At 32.7% G+C, this 18,786-nt stretch overlaps 3 protein-coding genes and 1 pseudogene across 39 annotated transcripts; 1 reads left to right on the top strand and 3 right to left on the bottom strand.

The window, feature by feature from the left end:
• Nucleotides 1–6,536, top strand: LOC104761749 (uncharacterized). Of its 37 annotated transcripts, XR_015588688.1 has the most exons (13): nucleotides 1–210; nucleotides 307–372; nucleotides 461–512; nucleotides 630–703; nucleotides 797–927; nucleotides 1,033–1,111; nucleotides 1,234–1,328; nucleotides 1,419–1,709; nucleotides 1,788–2,273; nucleotides 2,361–2,489; nucleotides 2,571–2,641; nucleotides 5,662–5,786; nucleotides 6,225–6,536. XR_015588688.1 is itself a non-coding variant. In XM_010484865.3 (12 exons), exons 1-11 carry the CDS (start codon nucleotides 186–188, stop codon nucleotides 2,634–2,636), a joined length of 1,494 nt encoding a protein of 497 aa, XP_010483167.1. In that variant the 5' UTR covers nucleotides 1–185; the 3' UTR covers nucleotides 2,637–2,641; nucleotides 5,662–5,893. The 37 variants fall into 37 exon arrangements, 24 of the variants coding, with proteins under 24 accessions (XP_010483167.1, XP_019095427.1, XP_010483166.1 ...); XM_010484865.3 differs by lacking the exon at nucleotides 6,225–6,536 and having other exon boundaries at nucleotides 5,662–5,893; XM_019239882.2 differs by lacking the exons at nucleotides 5,662–5,786; nucleotides 6,225–6,536 and adding an exon at nucleotides 3,144–3,243.
• Nucleotides 5,447–7,255, bottom strand: LOC104761750 (transcription factor MYBS3). Its single transcript, XM_010484869.3, has 3 exons — nucleotides 6,759–7,255; nucleotides 6,242–6,441; nucleotides 5,447–5,857 (listed from the first exon to the last, which is right to left on the bottom strand). Exons 1-3 carry the CDS (start codon nucleotides 7,180–7,182, stop codon nucleotides 5,627–5,629), a joined length of 855 nt encoding a protein of 284 aa, XP_010483171.2. The 5' UTR covers nucleotides 7,183–7,255; the 3' UTR covers nucleotides 5,447–5,626.
• Nucleotides 7,256–9,318: 2,063 nt separating this feature from the next.
• Nucleotides 9,319–17,515, bottom strand: LOC147923042 (putative FBD-associated F-box protein At5g56820; annotated as a pseudogene).
• On the bottom strand, nucleotides 10,385–11,638 carry LOC147923043 (uncharacterized). The gene has a single exon (XM_087497540.1). The coding sequence runs from the start codon at nucleotides 11,554–11,556 to the stop codon at nucleotides 10,594–10,596; it is 963 nt and encodes a 320-aa protein (XP_087353666.1). The 5' UTR covers nucleotides 11,557–11,638; the 3' UTR covers nucleotides 10,385–10,593.
• Nucleotides 17,516–18,786: the final 1,271 nt, after the last annotated feature.

Here is an 18,786-nt window from a genome sequence, read left to right as displayed (position 1 = left end):
ACAGTAATAATAATGGGTCCCCTCTCTATTCCCTCAACATTCAAAAATCTAATTCCAACCACAAACGTATATTTCCATCTAATCCTCTGTTTTTTTTCCTCTTCTTCCATAACCATCAATTTCGTTTTTTTTTTTGCTTCAATCCTGCGTGTGTTTGTGTGTGTATACTGTTACCTCTCTGACAAATGCCAGGAACTATCCAAGTTTCAGGTAATAATAACGGAAGAAAAATAAAGGAAGACACTTTCAATTTCGGTCAAAACACCTTTTTTTTTTAACAAATGTTGTCTTTGTTCAATTCCTCAGTTTTGGGTCTTATTGATGATGTTCAGACATCTTCTCCTCCAGGTTCTTCAAACACTTCCATTAAAGGTCTTAACTTGACTCTGTTCCCTCAAAAAAACATTTACTTGATGGACGAACATTACAAAAAAATTATAATCTTGTCTTCTTGTATCAGTTGCTATGGGGAAGCTAGAGTATCGAACTTTGGATTCAGGGGACTACATTTTGTAATTTCCCTACTGATCCTTTTTGAATTTTCAAGATTTTTTAAGTTTGGAACTTTTTTGAGATTTTTTTGGAACGTGTGACACTTTCTTGTTTCTTTGATTCAATGTGGTAACCAGTCCAGTAACGAGGCTCCGAGAAAATCTGATTGTTAGTCTGTTAGATGTCAATGGAAACATAATCTTACACAAAGGTATCTTTTTTTAGAACTGTAGAGAATCATATTGGTAGGTTTTTTAATTAGACATATTTGATTTTCTGAATTTGGAAAGTTTTGGCGGTATAGAGATAGAGACCAGAATGATAATAGAGAGTGGTTTCTTGGAAGAGAAACTTTCCTTCAATGGCTATGGAAATGTCCACTTGAAAATGCAGTTTATTCTAACTGAAGAAGATCGAAATCGCATTCGTTTCTTGGTAAAAATTAAATTCATTGCCTTTATTTTCTTCATATGTTCTGTTTCATTAAGCTCTGCAAAATTCCAATCTTGATTAGTCCATTGGTTTTGATTTCTTTGAAAGAGACAATCAGCATTGCGAAAGAAGCACGAAGAGCTTGTCAATGGCAGTTCTTTTACCAAATCTAAAAGCATTGCTTCAGGTTTTAATCTTTGAAACTAATTAATAACTTTCTTGTTTTTTTTTTGGTTTGAACATTGTTAAGTTGTGTTTCTAAATGTTTGTTTTCTTTTACGGCTTTTGTTGCACTTGATGTGATGAGAGATCTGTCTTCTTTAAGTCCAATGCAAACCCGAGACATCGTGGCTGTTGCTAATCCTAAGAAAATTCTTGGTCTGTCTCGAGAAACTGAGCTTGATGTATGGATATTAGTCACTTTGATAATGCTATCACTTATACAAATTTCAAAAGATTTTGTCTTAGGCTACTGATTTTCCCACCTGATGTAGATTAATGCAGATAGAGAACCGGTTTCGCCAAATCTTATAATGTGGAAGCCTGATGTAAATGAAACTGTTCGGCCAAAAAAAGAAGAGAAGCCGAAAATTCAACTATCCTCAAGTAAGAAGCTTCCGGAGTTTAAAAAACCGGAGAGTGTCTTGGTAGTGAAGCAAGAATATAAGGGTTTGAGCATACGGGAAATAAACCCTAAGCGGGAGTCAATGAGGAGGAGTATGTCAGAGACAAATTTGAGCAATGTGCGGAAAATGATTAGCAACTTTGAGGTCAAAGTTACTCAGGTATTTCTTGGACTGGTTTTGAGTATGAGTCTCTGTGATCAAGATGTTTTGATTAAGATTCTCTAGATCTTTTGACAGGATACAAAAATTCGGACAACAAAGATTCAAACTGGTTCTTGTAAAGATGTGGAGGAGAAAACTAAGGCGCATTCACAACAGGAAAGCGCTGTGACTCTAGAGAAACCGGAAGAAAGGAAGATAAGCTTTAAGGATATGGAGAAGCCAATGAGTATAGAGGACACACAGAGATGTGATGATTTAGTAATAGTTTCAAAAGATGAAAGGGCAGTAGTTACAGAGAAGAGCGATTCTTTAAGTAAGCAGAGGCGAAAAAGAAGCTCTGTGGTAGAAGTAAGAGATGGTGAGAAGAAACCAAACAAATCTGTGCGCTTGAAGGATTCTCAACTTGAGAATGCACGAGGATCCCGTCTCTGGATATTTCCAGATGAGGCAAAAGATTTATCCTGCGAAAAAACAGAGTTTGGAACAAGACATTTGGATTTGGCAGAGGCAAATTTGTTACAAAAGAACAGAGAAGAGTCCAATAGGGAAAACATCGGTGAGGTACAAAATCAATGGCCTTTGGTGGTTTTTACAATCTTTGTATGATATATATATGAGATATTTTTGTTTACCTAATATATTTTTCAGAGGGGGATCAGCTGCAGAAGTATAGCGAACGTGAATAGCCACAACAAGTGGAAGAACATTGAGAGATCAAAGAAACATAAGACTGAGAATTCTGCAGATTCAGAAAGTTCACATGGACCTGGTGGGCAGGTGACTTTATCAATCGACATGTTTTATTCATGGCTTATTGATAAACCAAAATCTTATCATCATAATCATAGTAATTTTCAGGTAATGCGTGCGTTGATAGTGGCGGGGTTTGCAGGGTTAGTGTTTTTGACACGGCAAAGAACTTAAACAAGGTTAGTGTTACAATATTGGAGTAACACTCTTAAACCCAAACTTTTAATATGGATGTAATGTGCACAGTAGTTTCAAACCTTCAATAATATGCTTATAGCTAGGCGAACAAAAAAAAATAAAGCTTTAAACTTGATGATTGGATTACACATAACTGAAAAAAAAAAAAAAAGAGTTTATAGTTACGGTTAATGATGTTTTTCCTATGACCAATTCTTCTGAATACCGACTGATATAACAGAAAACAAATTTGTTAAATTTGAGAAACATGCATGTATAAAAGGGTTATTTTAAAATTACTACAATGAATAAGGATCATAGATAAAATAAAAAAAAATTAACTTTATCCATGTTAACAAACAGGCCCATTAAAACTTTTATCACAAACGGGTTAGCTGAATATTAAAAGTACAGCCCACATAAATTTTCATAAGTGGAAAACAATTTTTCTAGTTAGCTTTAGTTTCTGTAATTTCTTTTTCATTCCTCCCAAACCAAAATCAGGTCGCAGATAATCTTGCTAAGCAGACCCGTACTCTCTCTCTCTTATGTAGATGAAACGTTGTTTTATCAATAAAAGAACTGGTTGACAAAAAAAAAAAAAGTGGAAAACAATTTTTTTTCGAGATAATTTGTATAAGAATATTGCATCTTATCATTTACAGTATTTTTATTTTATAAGATATGTTGTTTAACTTTTGCAATGAAACTTCTTAATAATATCACTTTTGTTTTCAGTTGATTAATTTGAAAGAATGTAGAAAACAAATAGTGTATATGGTAGGGAAGATAACATATTTTATATAAAGTTTACTTTTATTCTAATATGTTCTATTTTTTTATGTATATGAAAAGAACATTTATAGTCACATCTGGAGGTTGTTAGAGCTAAAATTCAATGCTATAATTAGTTTTTAAAGAAAAGGCTAACGAAATTGTATTTTGAAATTGAATTCAACAACTAACTTGCAGAAAAGGTTAACTAATATGTTCTCCTAAGAGACAGGAACCATAATTATTCCTTCTCTCTCTCGATCGACGTCACATGTTACTATGTTAGAGTCTCCTTCCATGATTTTTTTTTTTTTATAAAAAACAACAGAATTATTATTCGCCATTCCTACCATGTATAATTTGATGACAAAATAAACATTTTTTTTGTTTTCTTTTAGTTTATTAACATATTAACATTTCTTATAATTTACAAAAAAAAATCTAGCTCTTCAAGTTATTTAAATTTTCCCAATTTGTGTGACAAAGAAACATAGTATGTGTAGAGTTTTATTCCCTACGAAGCTAAGATATCTAGGAAATGGCTTATATTTTTTTTTTTTGGGACAAACAGAAATGGCTTATATATAAACAAAATGATCCGTTAGATATAACTCTTGTATAATAGAAACCAAATATATGTGAGACAAAATGATCTAGATAGGATATTTTCTTTCTTGGCATTAATTTTATCGACCACATGATTTGGATCTTTGAAAAGATATATAGGCTTTTGGATTTTTTTTGTTTTTGTTTTTGAGTAACAATGAAATAATTTGAAGCCTCATATGTGTATAGTCCATTGATAAGCATAGGACCCGCCAAAAGGAGTTGGGTGAAACGTCTTTGTAACTTAAAAGTGATTATTGGTGTCTTGACATGATAACCAGGGACCACTCACACCCATAGTAATTATTTTTACTACCTCAATGGAGTGTATCAACCAATGGTTCCCCATATAGAAACAAATATACCTATTTATAATAAATATATACGAAATTTTTGTATATATATTCACCTAAGGTAATTTGATTCGAGTTCATATTGGACTGTCAAATGGGGTGGGTTTTAGGTGAGGGTTTATCAATTCCTTCTTTTTTTTTTCTAGTTTGTGATAAGGTTTTATTTTTAAAACCCTAGTTTTAGAACAAGAAAAACAACCAACTAGAAAAAAAACAACCAACTAGCAATAAACCATATTTAGGCCACCTGACTTAGGTTCACCTAAACTCTAATGCCGTATGAGGAATCACGAGCTTCCAATTTAGAAAACAATTGATAATGAGTCAACTCATATACGGATATACGTCCCTTGTTTCTTTACTTAAAGTTATATTGCAATCCCGACTAAATTTATTCCTAACAATATAATATTTTCTTGATTCAAATTGGGATTCCAATATAAGAAATCCCAAGCAAGAAAGAAAAGCTATTCCTACAAGAGTATTTGCACCCAATCGTAAAAAGTTTTATAGCAATTAAGAAATAGTAATGCAAACAAATATGATTGTGTGTATTTGTGTGAATACTTTTTGAACTTGTTTGGACGATTATTCTCTTCATCTTTTGTAATGTAGATATTTTTGTTTACAAACATATTTTGTTGACATGTGTACGTAAAACCATGTTAATATGAAAAACATTTGTTTCAAAGATAAATCCCAATTTTCTTAGATGAGGATCTATATTAAAATAATTATTCATTGTCTTATTGCCATTTACTTAATATGTTTGGGCCAACTTACCTAATAATAGAATATTTTGTCCTCCAGTCACTATGATTCCTTTCCAATAGTAGTGTCACTATTAACACAGCTTACAGTCTTGCACTAAATATAGAAATTTTTTTAGTGTGACCTATATTTTTTTTTGCCAACAACAAAACTATTGCAATTCTGACAAAGACCCCTTTTTTTTTTTTTGGTAAAGTGGATTTAACGTTAAAGCTTATTTAGCTCTGGTGGAATCTCTATCGATTCCTGAAGTTATGTACGCTATGTTTGAAACTCGTTTTTATAGTTTTCTTAAAAACTATGTTAAATGAAATAACTTTATAGAAAAAAGTATATGGATCCGTGACAAAAGTCTTACAATGCAGAAACCATATAATATTAACCAAATTATCAAAGTAACTATGATGGATCAAAATCTAATTAGACAGGATCATTTGATTATATTTGTAAACCTTTGAATTATACTAGTTATATTTATATTTTTCACGTAACACTAATTGGTCTAATACTCGATTCAGGAGATTGAATGGATGCAAGCTTCAGCTCAAGATCGAGTCCACCGGAGTTACCCGACCCCAATACTTTCGGATCTGGATATCCAACACAAGGATTTAGTAATCCTTGTTTCCAAACAATCTTTGAGGTCGACCCAATATGATCACTACATATACTCTTTTGAAGAGTACTATTTTCTTCAACCTTGCCGGCTGAAACCTGTTGAATTAATAAATAAAATTGACAATAACAGAATTATTTTCTTCTTCTACTAAGTCATTAAGAAATTATACTTATTATGTCTATAAAGCTTAAAAAATTAAACTAATTAAACCTTACTGTTTGACACCAAAAAGATTTAAAAAAAAAAACGAAAACCTTGACTTTTTGGTTTATACAAACTCCGACATTTTAAGTGGTAAAAGAATTTTGGGAAAATAACTTTCTAAAACAACATAAAAAATCTTTTCTAACTTTTGAAGATGTGACTTTTGTTGGATACGAATTTTCCTTAAAAAGACATTGAATGATTCTTTGATTTTTTTTTTCATGCATAGAGTTTAAATTATTTTTGTTATGTATATAGAAAAGACTGGAACTTGCCATATCGAAGAGGCTGGTGCGGCGTCTCTTGTGATGGAGAGTGGTTGTTTGACGGAGAAAGTACTTCTGAGCATGACTTGCCACTTGTGTCGGCGATTTCGTGACAACGAAGTTTCTAGAGATTCCTCTCCAATCTCCTTTTCCAAGCTTCTCTAACCCAATTAGAAACGTCCGGTGCTCTTCCTCCGTCCATGGAACCCCTACACACAAAAATAAATCATTATTCTTTCGATGGCTGAAAACTATATTATTTTTATTTAGTTTAATTTTCCAATCATTATTATTTTTTTGACCACTCTAAATTTTATATGTCTATAGCGGTTGCATGCTTTAGACAGTAGTCCAACTTGGATATGCATACAACTTCACCTTTATGTCAAAAAAAAACAATCGACCATCGGTGATAAGATCGAGGACTAATTTAACATGTTTTGATCATCCCAGTCGATTATATAATAGTAAAATACTATAGAATATAAGAGATACGAAGATTGGATATAGATGTCAAAGTTGCAACCTTTTTTGCGGTCGGGTGTTTTGTGAGTGAGACCGTCGGAGAGGTAACCGGCGAAGGAAGAGGAAGAGGAGGAGCATGCTGGCAAGCAATCCATGCTGAAGCTTTTCTTCATTGCGGCGGCCAAAATTGATGGAGGAGAAGGAGGTGGTGGAGAAGAGTTTGTGGTGTCTAGATGAACACCAAAGAGCCTAATTACTCTTGTATGGTAAGAAGAACATGTTCTTGAGTTATGTCCTACGTTTCCACAGTGTGAACATCTTCTGCCCATTGCAATGAATGAGAAAGAGAATGAGGGACAGAGAGGGAGAGAGAGAGAGAGAGAGAGAGAGAGAGAGAGAGAGAGAGAGAGAGAGAGAGAGAGAAAGAGAGATGATGTTGATGATGAAGAGGGATTTTGGGGTTTATGTAAAATGGTGGAGAGCATAAAGAGAGAATATGATTGGATAAACCAAGTTTATTATTTATTGGAGGTTTTTATAATTTAAATTATGTTGTCCAAGTTGGTGTTTTCTACTTTTAGCCAATAAGAAGACGAGCTTACGTATAAAAAGACAAAAGAAGGAAGGTGTGTCTTTATCAGTGGAAATTTATCATTAATATGGACTAAAATGAAGATTCTAATCTAATTGATTTGTGCTTACAAAAATGAAATTAAAATCTTGATTTATCTTTGACATAGTCTTCTTATTATTATTACTTCAAAAGTTCCGTGTTCATCCTTGATATAATCTGTGATATGAAGAAAGAACGAGGTAGCCATATCAAGAATGGAACATATATATATATGTATTTGTAAATGATAAAGGCTAGCTATATCCTTTTGCAAAGGAAAATATGGATATATGGTTGAGAGAGAGAGGACTTGGATCCTCCAATAGTTTTGGGGAGGTGGGTAGTTGGATGACCTAATAAACTGTGGAAAAGAAAAATAACAAAAAATGATTTACAATTTTGTAGATAGAGAAACAAACAACAAACGGGTCTTGTGTACATAAACAAAGACAAGTCTTATGTTGATGTCAAAAAAAAAAAAAAAAAAAAGACAAGTCTCACTTATTTATCGTTATCGTTTGATAGAAAATAATTTGGATCTTACAATACTTTCATGAATATATTTATATATATAAAGTTAACTTTGCACACTTCTCTTTTCTCCACATCAACATCCATCTAATCAATATTTTTTTTAAATAAAAAATATTCTTTTTAATATTCATTCATTGCATATTTATTATTTATAATTAATAATAGTAAAAAATAAATAAAAAACGAATTAACTAAAATTAATTAAATTTTAAAATAGTATAAACAATAATATAATTTTTTAGTAAATAATTAAAATAATAACTATCTAAAAATGAATTAAGTGAAATAAATAAAAATTTTAAAATAGTAAACATAATACTATAAATTTGTTTTAGTAACCAAAAAATGATTATATTCCAAAATTTAGAATGGGTTAATGAGTTTTAGAATGTAAATAAGATGTTAATGGATGGTGTGGAGTAAAAACACAAGTTATGTAATTGTATTTATAAAAATCTAAACATGAAAATAAAATTGAAGTGAAACATTAGTTTCTAAGAAACATATACCATAAAGATTTATTATTAAATTTTACTTATGAGAAAGAAAAGATTAATTACTTAACTTAACTTAACTTAAAAGTTTTGATCTAAAACAAAGACATATGTTTTTTTTTGGGAAAAATATGAAAAAGAATTTTGAAAAAATAATCTATCTAACAAAACAGAATCAATGGTTAGGAAATATAGAAAAAATAATATGTAAGCCGTTACAAAAAGTGGCATGTGATTTGTGTAAGGTATATTATCAACTGAAACTACAATTTTGTAACATGATATAAAACATATATAACAAATATAATATATATATATATATATATATATTATCAAATGCTTTTAACCCAAAACATTGGCAAAAACAACATATTTAAAGTACACTATGATTTTTATGAGAAGACAAAGCTGGGGCATCACAAAATTAACATCTGCAAATAACATATGAAATTTTAGAAAAATATGTAACTTGGATTCATTGTAGGGTTTAAACATTTCATCATTTAAGCATTCTTGACTTAGTCAGAAATTTTATTATGACAGATAATGCATTTGGACAACCTCATTGTAGCGACATAGCACTAAAATTGTTCATGAAACTTTGTATATTCGCATTTAATGTAGGATATCGATATGTTTAAATGGTCTCTATAATTAGGTCAACGATCGATATTAACGTTAGAACTTTTAAAATTATAAATATGAAATAAACTCTTTTAAAGGTAAGATTGTCGACAATATTATTGCGACACTAGACAATATATGTTGTATATATATTAGTAAAATAAGTACGACATTTATATATATTTATCTTTTAATCTTCAAATTATATTCATATTCAATGATTCTTATTGATAAAAAAATTAACTAAAACCCCACGTAAAATCGCAAATAGATATAACAAATAAATATTATCTTTAAAAATATATATGTTGTATATAACTGAGTAAAGTAAATTTAGTATTTATATAGATTTATACTCAAAAATTGAAATGATTATATTTAAGCTCAACAATTTCTATTGATAAAAAATATTTTAAATTAAAATCCCGCGTGTGCGTGCGCGGATACAAATTCTAGTATATATATATATATATATTAGTTGGACGGAAGAGTCATATGTACATATTTCTATTTGGATTGCCTGATTTGCTCAAATATTGTAATTAAAAGTAGTAGACAAAGCACTACCCAACATGCATTTAACTATATTTATTGTTTATGGTTAGCATTGGTAAAATAGCAATATGGAGATTCTGTTGGTAAGTTCGGTATGCACAGCAAAGTATTGGAGAACAATGATGAGGATTCATATTGATCATATAATAATCTATTAATGTTGATATTTAATGGGGATTCATGTTGATCCTATAATAATCTATTCAAGTTGATTCTATCCCACATACATATAATATGATATGATGGACATTCATGTTGATATACTATATAATAAGAAGCTAATAATGTTGATTCTATCTTCTTCTACATACATAATTAAAGAGAATATGACTGGGAGTCATTTTTATCACACAACTAATCAATAAACTATTGATGTTGATTCATATGAGAACAACGATGGGGGTTTACATATCATCATATGAATAATACGGCTACTTAATTCTAGTCCAATGATATTTGGTTTTAGTGAGGTAGGTTATTTCTTTGGACTAGAATTAATTCTAGTCGCAATGATATTTGGTTTTAGTGAAGAGACACAAATGAAGACGAAGACTCATAAGCAACACACACCTTCTCATACCAAAAACAAAAATAAACTACTAAAAACCCTAAACCCTAAAAGCCATATTCCTATATTTCATGAAAATATTCAAAAAGTGATCAAATTAATTTCAACAAGATAAGAAGAGACCCAGCCCCAAAAAAACAAAACAAAATTTGCTTCTTTAGTAAACGAGGACTATAACTTGAGAATGTCAAGAACTTTTAAGATCTGGATTTTGTAAAATAATATTACATGAAAGCTCATTGCTTCAGCAATAACGGGAGTCCGGAGATACTACATTCTTGAGTTTGTGTCGGTGCAAAATCGATCCTACTCTGTTTTCCTCTGTTCTAAGAGGAGACAAAAATATAAGTCCACAATTAATGCAAAGAAGAAATTATAGATCAATAATAAATCACTTTCAGAAAACCAAGCAAAGCAAAAACCACAACCAATACCAAAACCAAAACTAAAACCAAAACCAAAATTAAAACCAAAACCAAAACTAAAACAAGTCATCTTCTCATTACAACTACTCTTTCTTCAAGTTATGTTTCTTCAAAGATTCGATCACTCTTGTCATCTCCTCATCCTGATTATCATAAGGTTCGGAGTGCAATAACACCTGCTCTTTCTGCTTCAGTAACATCATCATCTGTTTCTGCATCTCCATTATCATCTTTTGATTCTGTTGCACCAACGACAACACTTCTTTTTGTCTCTCCATCAATCCCACTTGGTTTTGAGTAATCTCATTCAACGAGTATAATATCTCAGCTTCTCCTTGAAAACCTTCTTCCACGTTAACATTCTGAATGACCGATTCTTCCAAGGACTCTTGATCAGGTCTCATATTGTATTCATGAACAAGCAAGCAATCGATAAGGACACCAACAGAAAGTGTTTCTGCAACATCCGCCAAGACTCTATCAAATCTGGGAGGCAAAGAGGAAAGAATCTTCTTCACCACTTCTTTATCTTCGACCTTCCATCCACAAGACTTCATACGAAACACAAGCTTCATTAGTTTCTCAGTGAATCCAAGAATTGTTTCCGCATCGCTCATTGTCATATTCTTGTACTCATTCTTGAGATCAAGAAGCTTTCTAGCTTGAAATATAGGACCACCTACTGATCTCACCATCAAAAGATCCCATGCTTCTTTTGATGATTTAGCACAAGCTATCCATGGAAAAATCTCAACGCTTACTCCAGACTGGATCTTAGAAAGCGCGTTCGCATCTTTCCGTTCCATCCATTGTTTCCACCAGATTGAATAGTTTTCAGCGGCCGCATCATATGCAAACGAATCATAACTCACTCCTTCGAATTCATGAGATGTCGATGGAGTTACCTGCACCGGTTCTGGCTGATGGATTCCCATCTCCACCACATCCCATAAATCAAAAATTTTGAGAAACGTTTTCATTTGCGCACTCCAGTACTCGTAGTTGTTTCCATCAAATATAGGAAGATAAACAAACGACGATCCCATTATAATCCTTAATTCGCCTAGAACAATGATCTCTCAGATAAAACCTTAGAACTAGCTAGCTCGTGAATCAAAATGAAATAGAGAACGGTTATGTTGTGTATTGTTTTGTATGAAGACATGAATTGTTGTGTATGAAGAGGTTTAATTATATAAGGATAATCGATTATACAAATTGTTAATGGTACAATTAGATACAAGATAAGTCTAAATATAAGTGAGGATTTATCCTAATCAAACCTGATAATATCTCTACACAAAAATTAAATTTTGATTAGTGTTAATAATTAAGAAGAGTATTTTCGTATGCTAGATAATAGTATATTATCGTCAAATCCTCTTCTCACTTTTTCGTTCAAAATATTTGCAAACAAAACAAATCTGATTGATTTTTTATTTTTCTAACTAATGGCATGATTAATTACAGATTTTTTTTTTTAAAAAACCTCGAAATCTTAGAAGAAAAAAATCAATTTTTTTATTAAGCTAAATACATTCCTGAATCCAAAATAAAATAAAATGACTCTGTTTCTTTGAATGGACTTAACTAACGAAACTTGATAAACAAGGTACGTCGTGTACTAACAAACACATCTATCACAGTTAATTTCTCAGTTTAAGTCGCATGCTCTGTTTCAGATACAGAGTTAAACAAAGTTCAAAAGGCTTATATACGAACAGTTTTTAGTCTAATAATGATTCAAATTCATGTAAAACTATCATTGGAACTATAAAATTCACATCAATAAGATTAAAATCTGGAGAATTGAAACTTGAAACAAACATTCTACGGATTATGCTGGCGCTGAATTACAAGTTGACATGAAGTTGAAGCCTTATATATAGATTTTAACTCCTTCACGATCCTCCGGTCCTTCTTCAGGCCGTTGCGATGGCGATAGTGATCAGAGAGGAAAAACCGAGAGATCTTAGACATGTTTAGACAACAAGCGTTTCCCAAAATGTATTCAGCTATTTCTTTATCTTCCAATCTTCCTACATAGCCTCGCCACTCAAGAGTTTCAAGATGGAAGGTCAAGCACTCAGGAACAGTATCCGGTTTACTAACAGGTACTGTCTGTTGATCATTGAGAGATTTTGAAGGTTTCTGTGGAAACAATTAAGACAATCTAAAGTTAGGTATAGAACAAACAAATGAGAGCCGTTTAATGTAAAACCGTAACATTCTGATTTACCATGTTGAGTTTGAGAGCTTTTAGATTAGGAGAAATTTTGAGAAAACTCAGAATTAGATTCCCCTGAAGTCCGTTGTGCAAATACAGCTCGAGATGAAAAAGACGGTGGAAGATACTATCGGTAAGATCCAGAACCTGCATGCCCTGAAGTACAATATCATCTTCAAAAAACTAAGTCATTGCGTGAAGAATGATACAATAATAAAAAAAAAAGGTAATGAGTTTACCATTGTAGAGAAAGAGTGTATTGAAAGACGTTCAAGAGAGCTAAAATGTTAGTGCAGAAGAGACAACAGACATACAATTTTTAACGAGGTTCACCAAATACCTATATCATCAAACTTTGTTGGTAATACTTATTGAGCATAATTAGTTAGTGCTTAATATTGGACTTACACAAACCTAAGATCTTTTCTTAACTTGTTCCCAATCTATTCCCAACCCACTAAGAGATCCCTAAGATCAACAACACTGATCTACACCCATGACTCTCACTTAGAAACAAAAACCCTCACCCTTTTCCCCCAAAGATGCCAAAAGGCTTACAAGGTTTTTCCTCTCTTTTTCACGTTTTAAAGAGATAAGTTTCTAAGTCTTAGACCCTCTATATTTAAGGGATTTCATGCCTCTCACAAAGCTAACAACTTTCCTAAAATCAAGAGGAAATATTCCATTTAACTTTATTCTTTGTTATACGAATATTTCCTTTTTCCATTAAATCTTCTAAATATCTTCAAGCTTCCTTTTTTTCGTGTTTTACCTTCAAGTAATATCCCAAAACGTGTCTTAAGTATATCTTCATAAATCTTCAAAACCAAGACATACAAACAAAATCAACAGGCCTCTGATGCTCTTTTATCAGACAGACGCTTGTGCATACATCAGACGCCTGTGCCGAGACAGAAGCTTGTGCAGACATATTTTGTACATCTTCCTGAACTTCATCTTCAACTTGAGCTTGCCCACATACACTTATATTCTCCCCCTTTTTTACTGAGTTTTATAACTCAAGCACAACACTTCATGATTCTTGGAAATCCATAGCACAACCTCTTGAAGACTCCCCCATAATAAAAAAACATCTTGGAAAATCCCCCATAAACAAAAATCATATTCTTCTTACACCATCTCCCCCTGCTTGAGTGGTAAAACTCATTAAAAAACATTAAGAGCTCAAGTTTACCTTGACAAAGCATCCTTGACAAAGCATCCTGAAATATCAACCATCAGCACAAGACTTTGATCAGTCGTCAAACAGACAATTGTCTTTCTTCTTATTATCTGGTATGTGAGACGACATCCTTTGGCTCAACATCTCGGTCTCCAACGTTTTCTCCATTGGCCTGAATCTTGGAATTTTTCATGCACATGTCTTAGATGTCGTCTCTTGCTTTGAACACCTCCCTGATTCCTTGAGTAGCCACTGTCAGAATACAAATGTTTGTCCCTTGATGCATGCTTTGTGTAGTCTTCAGGACGATATAAATCATGCTTCTTGATCTAAATTTGATTGAATCTTTGACACTCTTTGTAAAATTTCTTCCTTCTCATGACTTGTGTTACCCTATTCAAGAACTTGTAACACTGAGCTTTGATATGACCAGATTTCCTACAATACCAACAACCAATCACTCTTCTCTTAAAGTTGTTGTGTACAAATGCTTGCCAAGATTTCAGCCAGTTGTAACTAGTCTCCTTGCTGACAGACACCTTTCGGACCTTTGACGGAGATATACAGAGACTTGAATCTACAACTTTTGAAGCCAAGGTTTCTCCTTTAACAAACTGAGTAGTTGCACCAGAATCACTTCCATGGTAACCCAAACCCCATCTGACATTACATGTTCTACCAGTTGTCAGAATCTTGTCAAGATCCTTTGTTCCTCTGCTCAACTTATTGATGCTTCTTATCTGATCTTCTAAACGTTTATCTAAATCACAAGACTTTACTTTCTCCAGAGCTAGATCTTCTTCTAGATTTGAAATTTTGCTTAACAAATCATTATTCTCTGTGACAAGCCTCTGATTTTCCTTTTCCCTTTGTATCAGATCTTTCCCCAGAGTGTTGATTTGATCATTCAACAACAATTTAAGTTCTTCTTCTGCTGGCTCAGAGTCCTGATCCGTACAACAAATTGTTCCATTATCAGACTTCAGTTCCAACTTATCAGCAGCAAGTTTCGTTGAGCAACAAAGTGCAACAAACTTTGACTTGTTTGTTTGAGGCTTTTGTGTGTTTTTCTTCCTTTTTAGCGAATGCAGACTCTTGAACCCTTTCTTCCTCACTGAAGGACAATCTGATTTAAAATGACCAAAGCCCTGACAACCATGACACTGAACCTTATTCCTTTTTTGTTCTCCTATGATCTTCAAACTCTTTTGTCCTTTATGCACCACAAAACTCTTAAGTTCTCCTATTTTATTAGCCATTGCATTCTCTTCACTAGACTGAGAAAACATCAATTCCTTGTGTGTTCTTACCTACATCAGACGATAAGTATTGCAACTCATAGTTTAGCAATCTACTTGTTACCTCCTGAAAAGACATATTGTTTATATCAAGAGCAACATCCATCGCAATTTTTACAGGATGATATCTATGAGCTAAACCCCTCCACAATTTCTTGACCAACTTCCTGTTTTTGTAATTCTTTCCAAGAGATCTAGCTTCATTCGCAATAACATAAATTCTACCACTAAAAGCAGTAATGTTCTCGAACTCATACATCCTTAGGTTCTCAAACTCAGAAGCAAGAATATCTAACCTTATGCGTTTCACACTTGTTGTACCTTCAAAGATAGTTTGCAGAATCTCCCAAGCCTCTTTAGCAGAGGTACAACCTTGAATCAATGAGAACTGATCCCTGCGAACGCCACCAAATATTGCTGAAAGTGCCAGAGAATTCAATCTGGACAAAGCTTTGTCAGATTTTGACCACTCTGTGTTGGGTTTTAGAACAACCACCTGATTTCCGTCAGAATCAACAGCAGTCTGTTTCGGCGACTCCCATCCAAGTTCGACTGCTGTCCATGCATCTTCATGAATTCCTTTAATTCTATGCATCATCAACACCTTCCACATCCCATAATAATCTGGATCTAACACCAATAAGTCTTTTGCCATGAATAACATCGATTGTGCCTCCATGTTCTTCTTCCCAAGATCTTCACCCGTTTGTTGAGTCAGACTCTGCACAGATGCCTGCTCTGATACCACTTGTTAGTGTAGAAGAGACAAGAGACACACAATTTTTAACGAGGTTCAGCAAATGCCTATGTCCTCAAACTTTGTTGGTAATACTTCTTGAGCACAATTACAGTTAGTGCTCAATATTGGACTTACACAAACCTAAGATATTTTCTTAACTTGTTCCCAATCTATTCCCAACCCACTAAGAGATCCCTAAGATCAACAACACTGATCTACACCCAGGACTCAAGGCTTACAAGGTTTTTCCTCCAAACCCTCACCTTTTTCCCCCAAAGATGCCAAAAGGCTTACAAGGTTTTTCCTCTCTTTTTCACGTTCTAAAGAGATAAGTTTCTAAGTCTTAGACCCTCTATATTTAAGGGATTTCATGCCTCTCCCAAGGCTAACAACTTTCCTAAAATCAAGAGGAAATATTTCATTTAACTTTATTCTTTGTTAAACGAATATTTCCTTTTTCCATTAAATCTTCTAAATATCTTCAAGCTTCCTTTTTCTTCGTGCTTTACCTCCAAGTAATATCCCAAAACATGCCTTAAGTATATCTTCATAAATCTTCAAAACCAAGACATACAAACAAAATCAACAGGCTTCTGATGCTCTTTTATCAGACAGACGCTTGTGCATACATCGGACGCCTGTGCCGAGACAGAAGCTTGTGCAGACATATTTTGTACAGTTTCCTGAACTTCATCTTTAACTTGAGCTTTCCCACATACACTTACAAGAAATCTCATGAGGTTCTTATTCTTATATTCATAATCATAAGATTTAATAAGGGCCTCAGCTAACATGGGCATATCCTCAACAAACTTAAAGCAAAAGAGACGACCCGAAATTTCTAAGTACTTCAAAGAAGGAGTATTTATCTCAAACATGGTGCTACGGAGGAATGTCCCTTCACATATAGATAATCTCTGTAAAGAAGGTACCGATATGGTAAACGAGCCCAGACAGTCATAGCGGTCTCTTTTGATGAAGAGATTTAGATCTTCAAGAACAGGACAAGCTGATAAAAGAGTGGTGAAGGATTCTCGGCACGAGTATTTCACTTTGTGAGGTGCAAACATTTCAAGGACCGGAAACAAACCGGGGTTAAAACATCCACAACTACACTGTTCTGGAGTTTCATCACGATCAGTATTTGGTAGACATGAAGACACCGTGAGAATCTAATAGGACTGTGACTGTCACTATTAGAATTGATTGTGATCTCAAGAAGAATGGACTGTATATTTGATAACATACTATCTATACCATTGAGATGTGTCATAAGTTTGAGATCCAAACTCTTAAGAACCTGAGCTTCATGTGATTTCAAGTACATGCGACAAAATTTGTCAAATCGATGGGAGCCACAGTAGGGAAAAGAGTATTCATCAAGATCAAGTGTTGGCATCATCTTCCACACAAGCTTCCATCGTTTAGACAATAAGCTTGTCGAGATGGCATGTCTTGCCGGAATAAACGAGAATGTTCGGAAAAGCAAATCGTCAGGTAAGTGACTAATCCTATCCGAATATGAAACCTCTTCACTTCCTAATCTTGGAGCTTTCATCGCCCAATCGTTGGATATGAAGGATGGAAAGAAAAAAACCCTAGCTAGCTGACGAGTTCAAAAAGAAGTTCTTCGGAGAAGTAAAAACCCTAGCTTTTGTTTTTTTTTTTCTTTTTCGTTTTATTAGTTTTCGACTCTTGATATATACATATGTCATTTAACATTTTCTTTATATTATTATAGCAAATTTTTTCTTTTTTATGTTACATAATTTGGATAGACAAGATTCTACACATAACCAACACTATTACTTTTGAAAAAAAAAAAGAAAAACACAATTACTTGGAATCAAAACTCCGGTAAATAAGAAAGAACCATAAGCTGTACTTTTAACCATTGATTCATTATCATATTTTATTTTAAAGAAACTAGAGATAATGTTTTTTTCCCATCAAAATTAGAGATCCTGTTTTAATTTAATTATTTTATGAATCTGAGTTTATTCATTATTTTGTATAGAAATTTTACTTAAATTAACTAAAAAATTATCTTCAAAAGCTACAATCTAAAACTCTCTAAATTCTCAGTCATGGACATTAAGATTATATCAAAAATGTTAAAGAAAATCTATCAAATGACATTGATTAATATCAATTAAATATATTTTTAATTAAGAAAATGCAGTCTTGTCTTTCTAATTGAGATTTCTTCTTAGATTTTTGTTTTAATACATAACTTTGTTTTTAGATTGTTTTCATCTATTTTGATAATAGGATGCAGATTGTTAATAAAAACATAACTATACATATTTATTTGGAATTAATACAAAATACGTAGATAATTTACAAATTTAAATGAACAATCATAATAATGATAAATCAATACAATAAAAGTAGGATGCATTTCTTTCCCGTGTTGACACATCATCATTTTGGAGAATTATGGAGCTGACACTTCAGTTAAAATAGCTAGCCAATCAAATTATAAGAATTAATACAATTCAACTTTGATATCCAATAATATTCATCTCTCTTTCTATGTCACCTTTTATACTTAATTTGCAGCATTTTTAAAAAACGGTCCAAGCCCAACAGGCTAATAGTAAAATACAATTACGTAGAAATCTAATTGTACTCATAATTAAAAGCCAAGTAAATAGTCCAATTCGTATAAAGATAAAATAGGTAAAGAAATGGTTGTCGTTCAATTAACAAACCGAAAAATTGTAAGAACATCCAATATTTGATTTCTGCTTGTGATTAATTGTGAGAACTACGGTGAAGTTTGTTATTCTTTAACGGAGATAGTAGGAAAAATTGGAATATTGGATG

Source organism: Camelina sativa, chromosome 18, assembly GCF_030686135.1.
Source record: "Camelina sativa cultivar CO46 ecotype springtype chromosome 18, ASM3068613v1".
In the NCBI taxonomy this organism is placed as follows: domain Eukaryota; kingdom Viridiplantae; phylum Streptophyta; class Magnoliopsida; order Brassicales; family Brassicaceae; genus Camelina; species Camelina sativa.
The sequence above is the reverse complement of the archived record's forward strand: the minus strand, read 5'-3'. Positions and strand labels throughout refer to the sequence as shown.

Coding starts and splice junctions, on each gene's coding strand:
- LOC147923043 (XM_087497540.1), bottom strand. CDS start 11,556: ATGGGATCGTCGTTTGTTTATCTTCCTATATTTGATGGAAACAACTAC.
- LOC104761750 (XM_010484869.3), bottom strand. CDS start 7,182: ATGCTCTCCACCATTTTACATAAACCCCAAAATCCCTCTTCATCATCA. Junction 6,442..6,758: donor AACACCCGACCGCAAAAAAG/GTTGCAACTTTG, acceptor TTTTGTGTGTAG/GGGTTCCATGGACGGAGGAA. Junction 5,858..6,241: donor GCACCAGCCTCTTCGATATG/GCAAGTTCCAGT, acceptor TTAATTCAACAG/GTTTCAGCCGGCAAGGTTGA.
- LOC104761749 (XM_087498792.1), top strand. CDS start 186: ATGCCAGGAACTATCCAAGTTTCAG. Junction 1,112..1,233: donor ATCTAAAAGCATTGCTTCAG/GTTTTAATCTTT, acceptor ATGTGATGAGAG/ATCTGTCTTCTTTAAGTCCA. Junction 1,329..1,418: donor CTCGAGAAACTGAGCTTGAT/GTATGGATATTA, acceptor CACCTGATGTAG/ATTAATGCAGATAGAGAACC.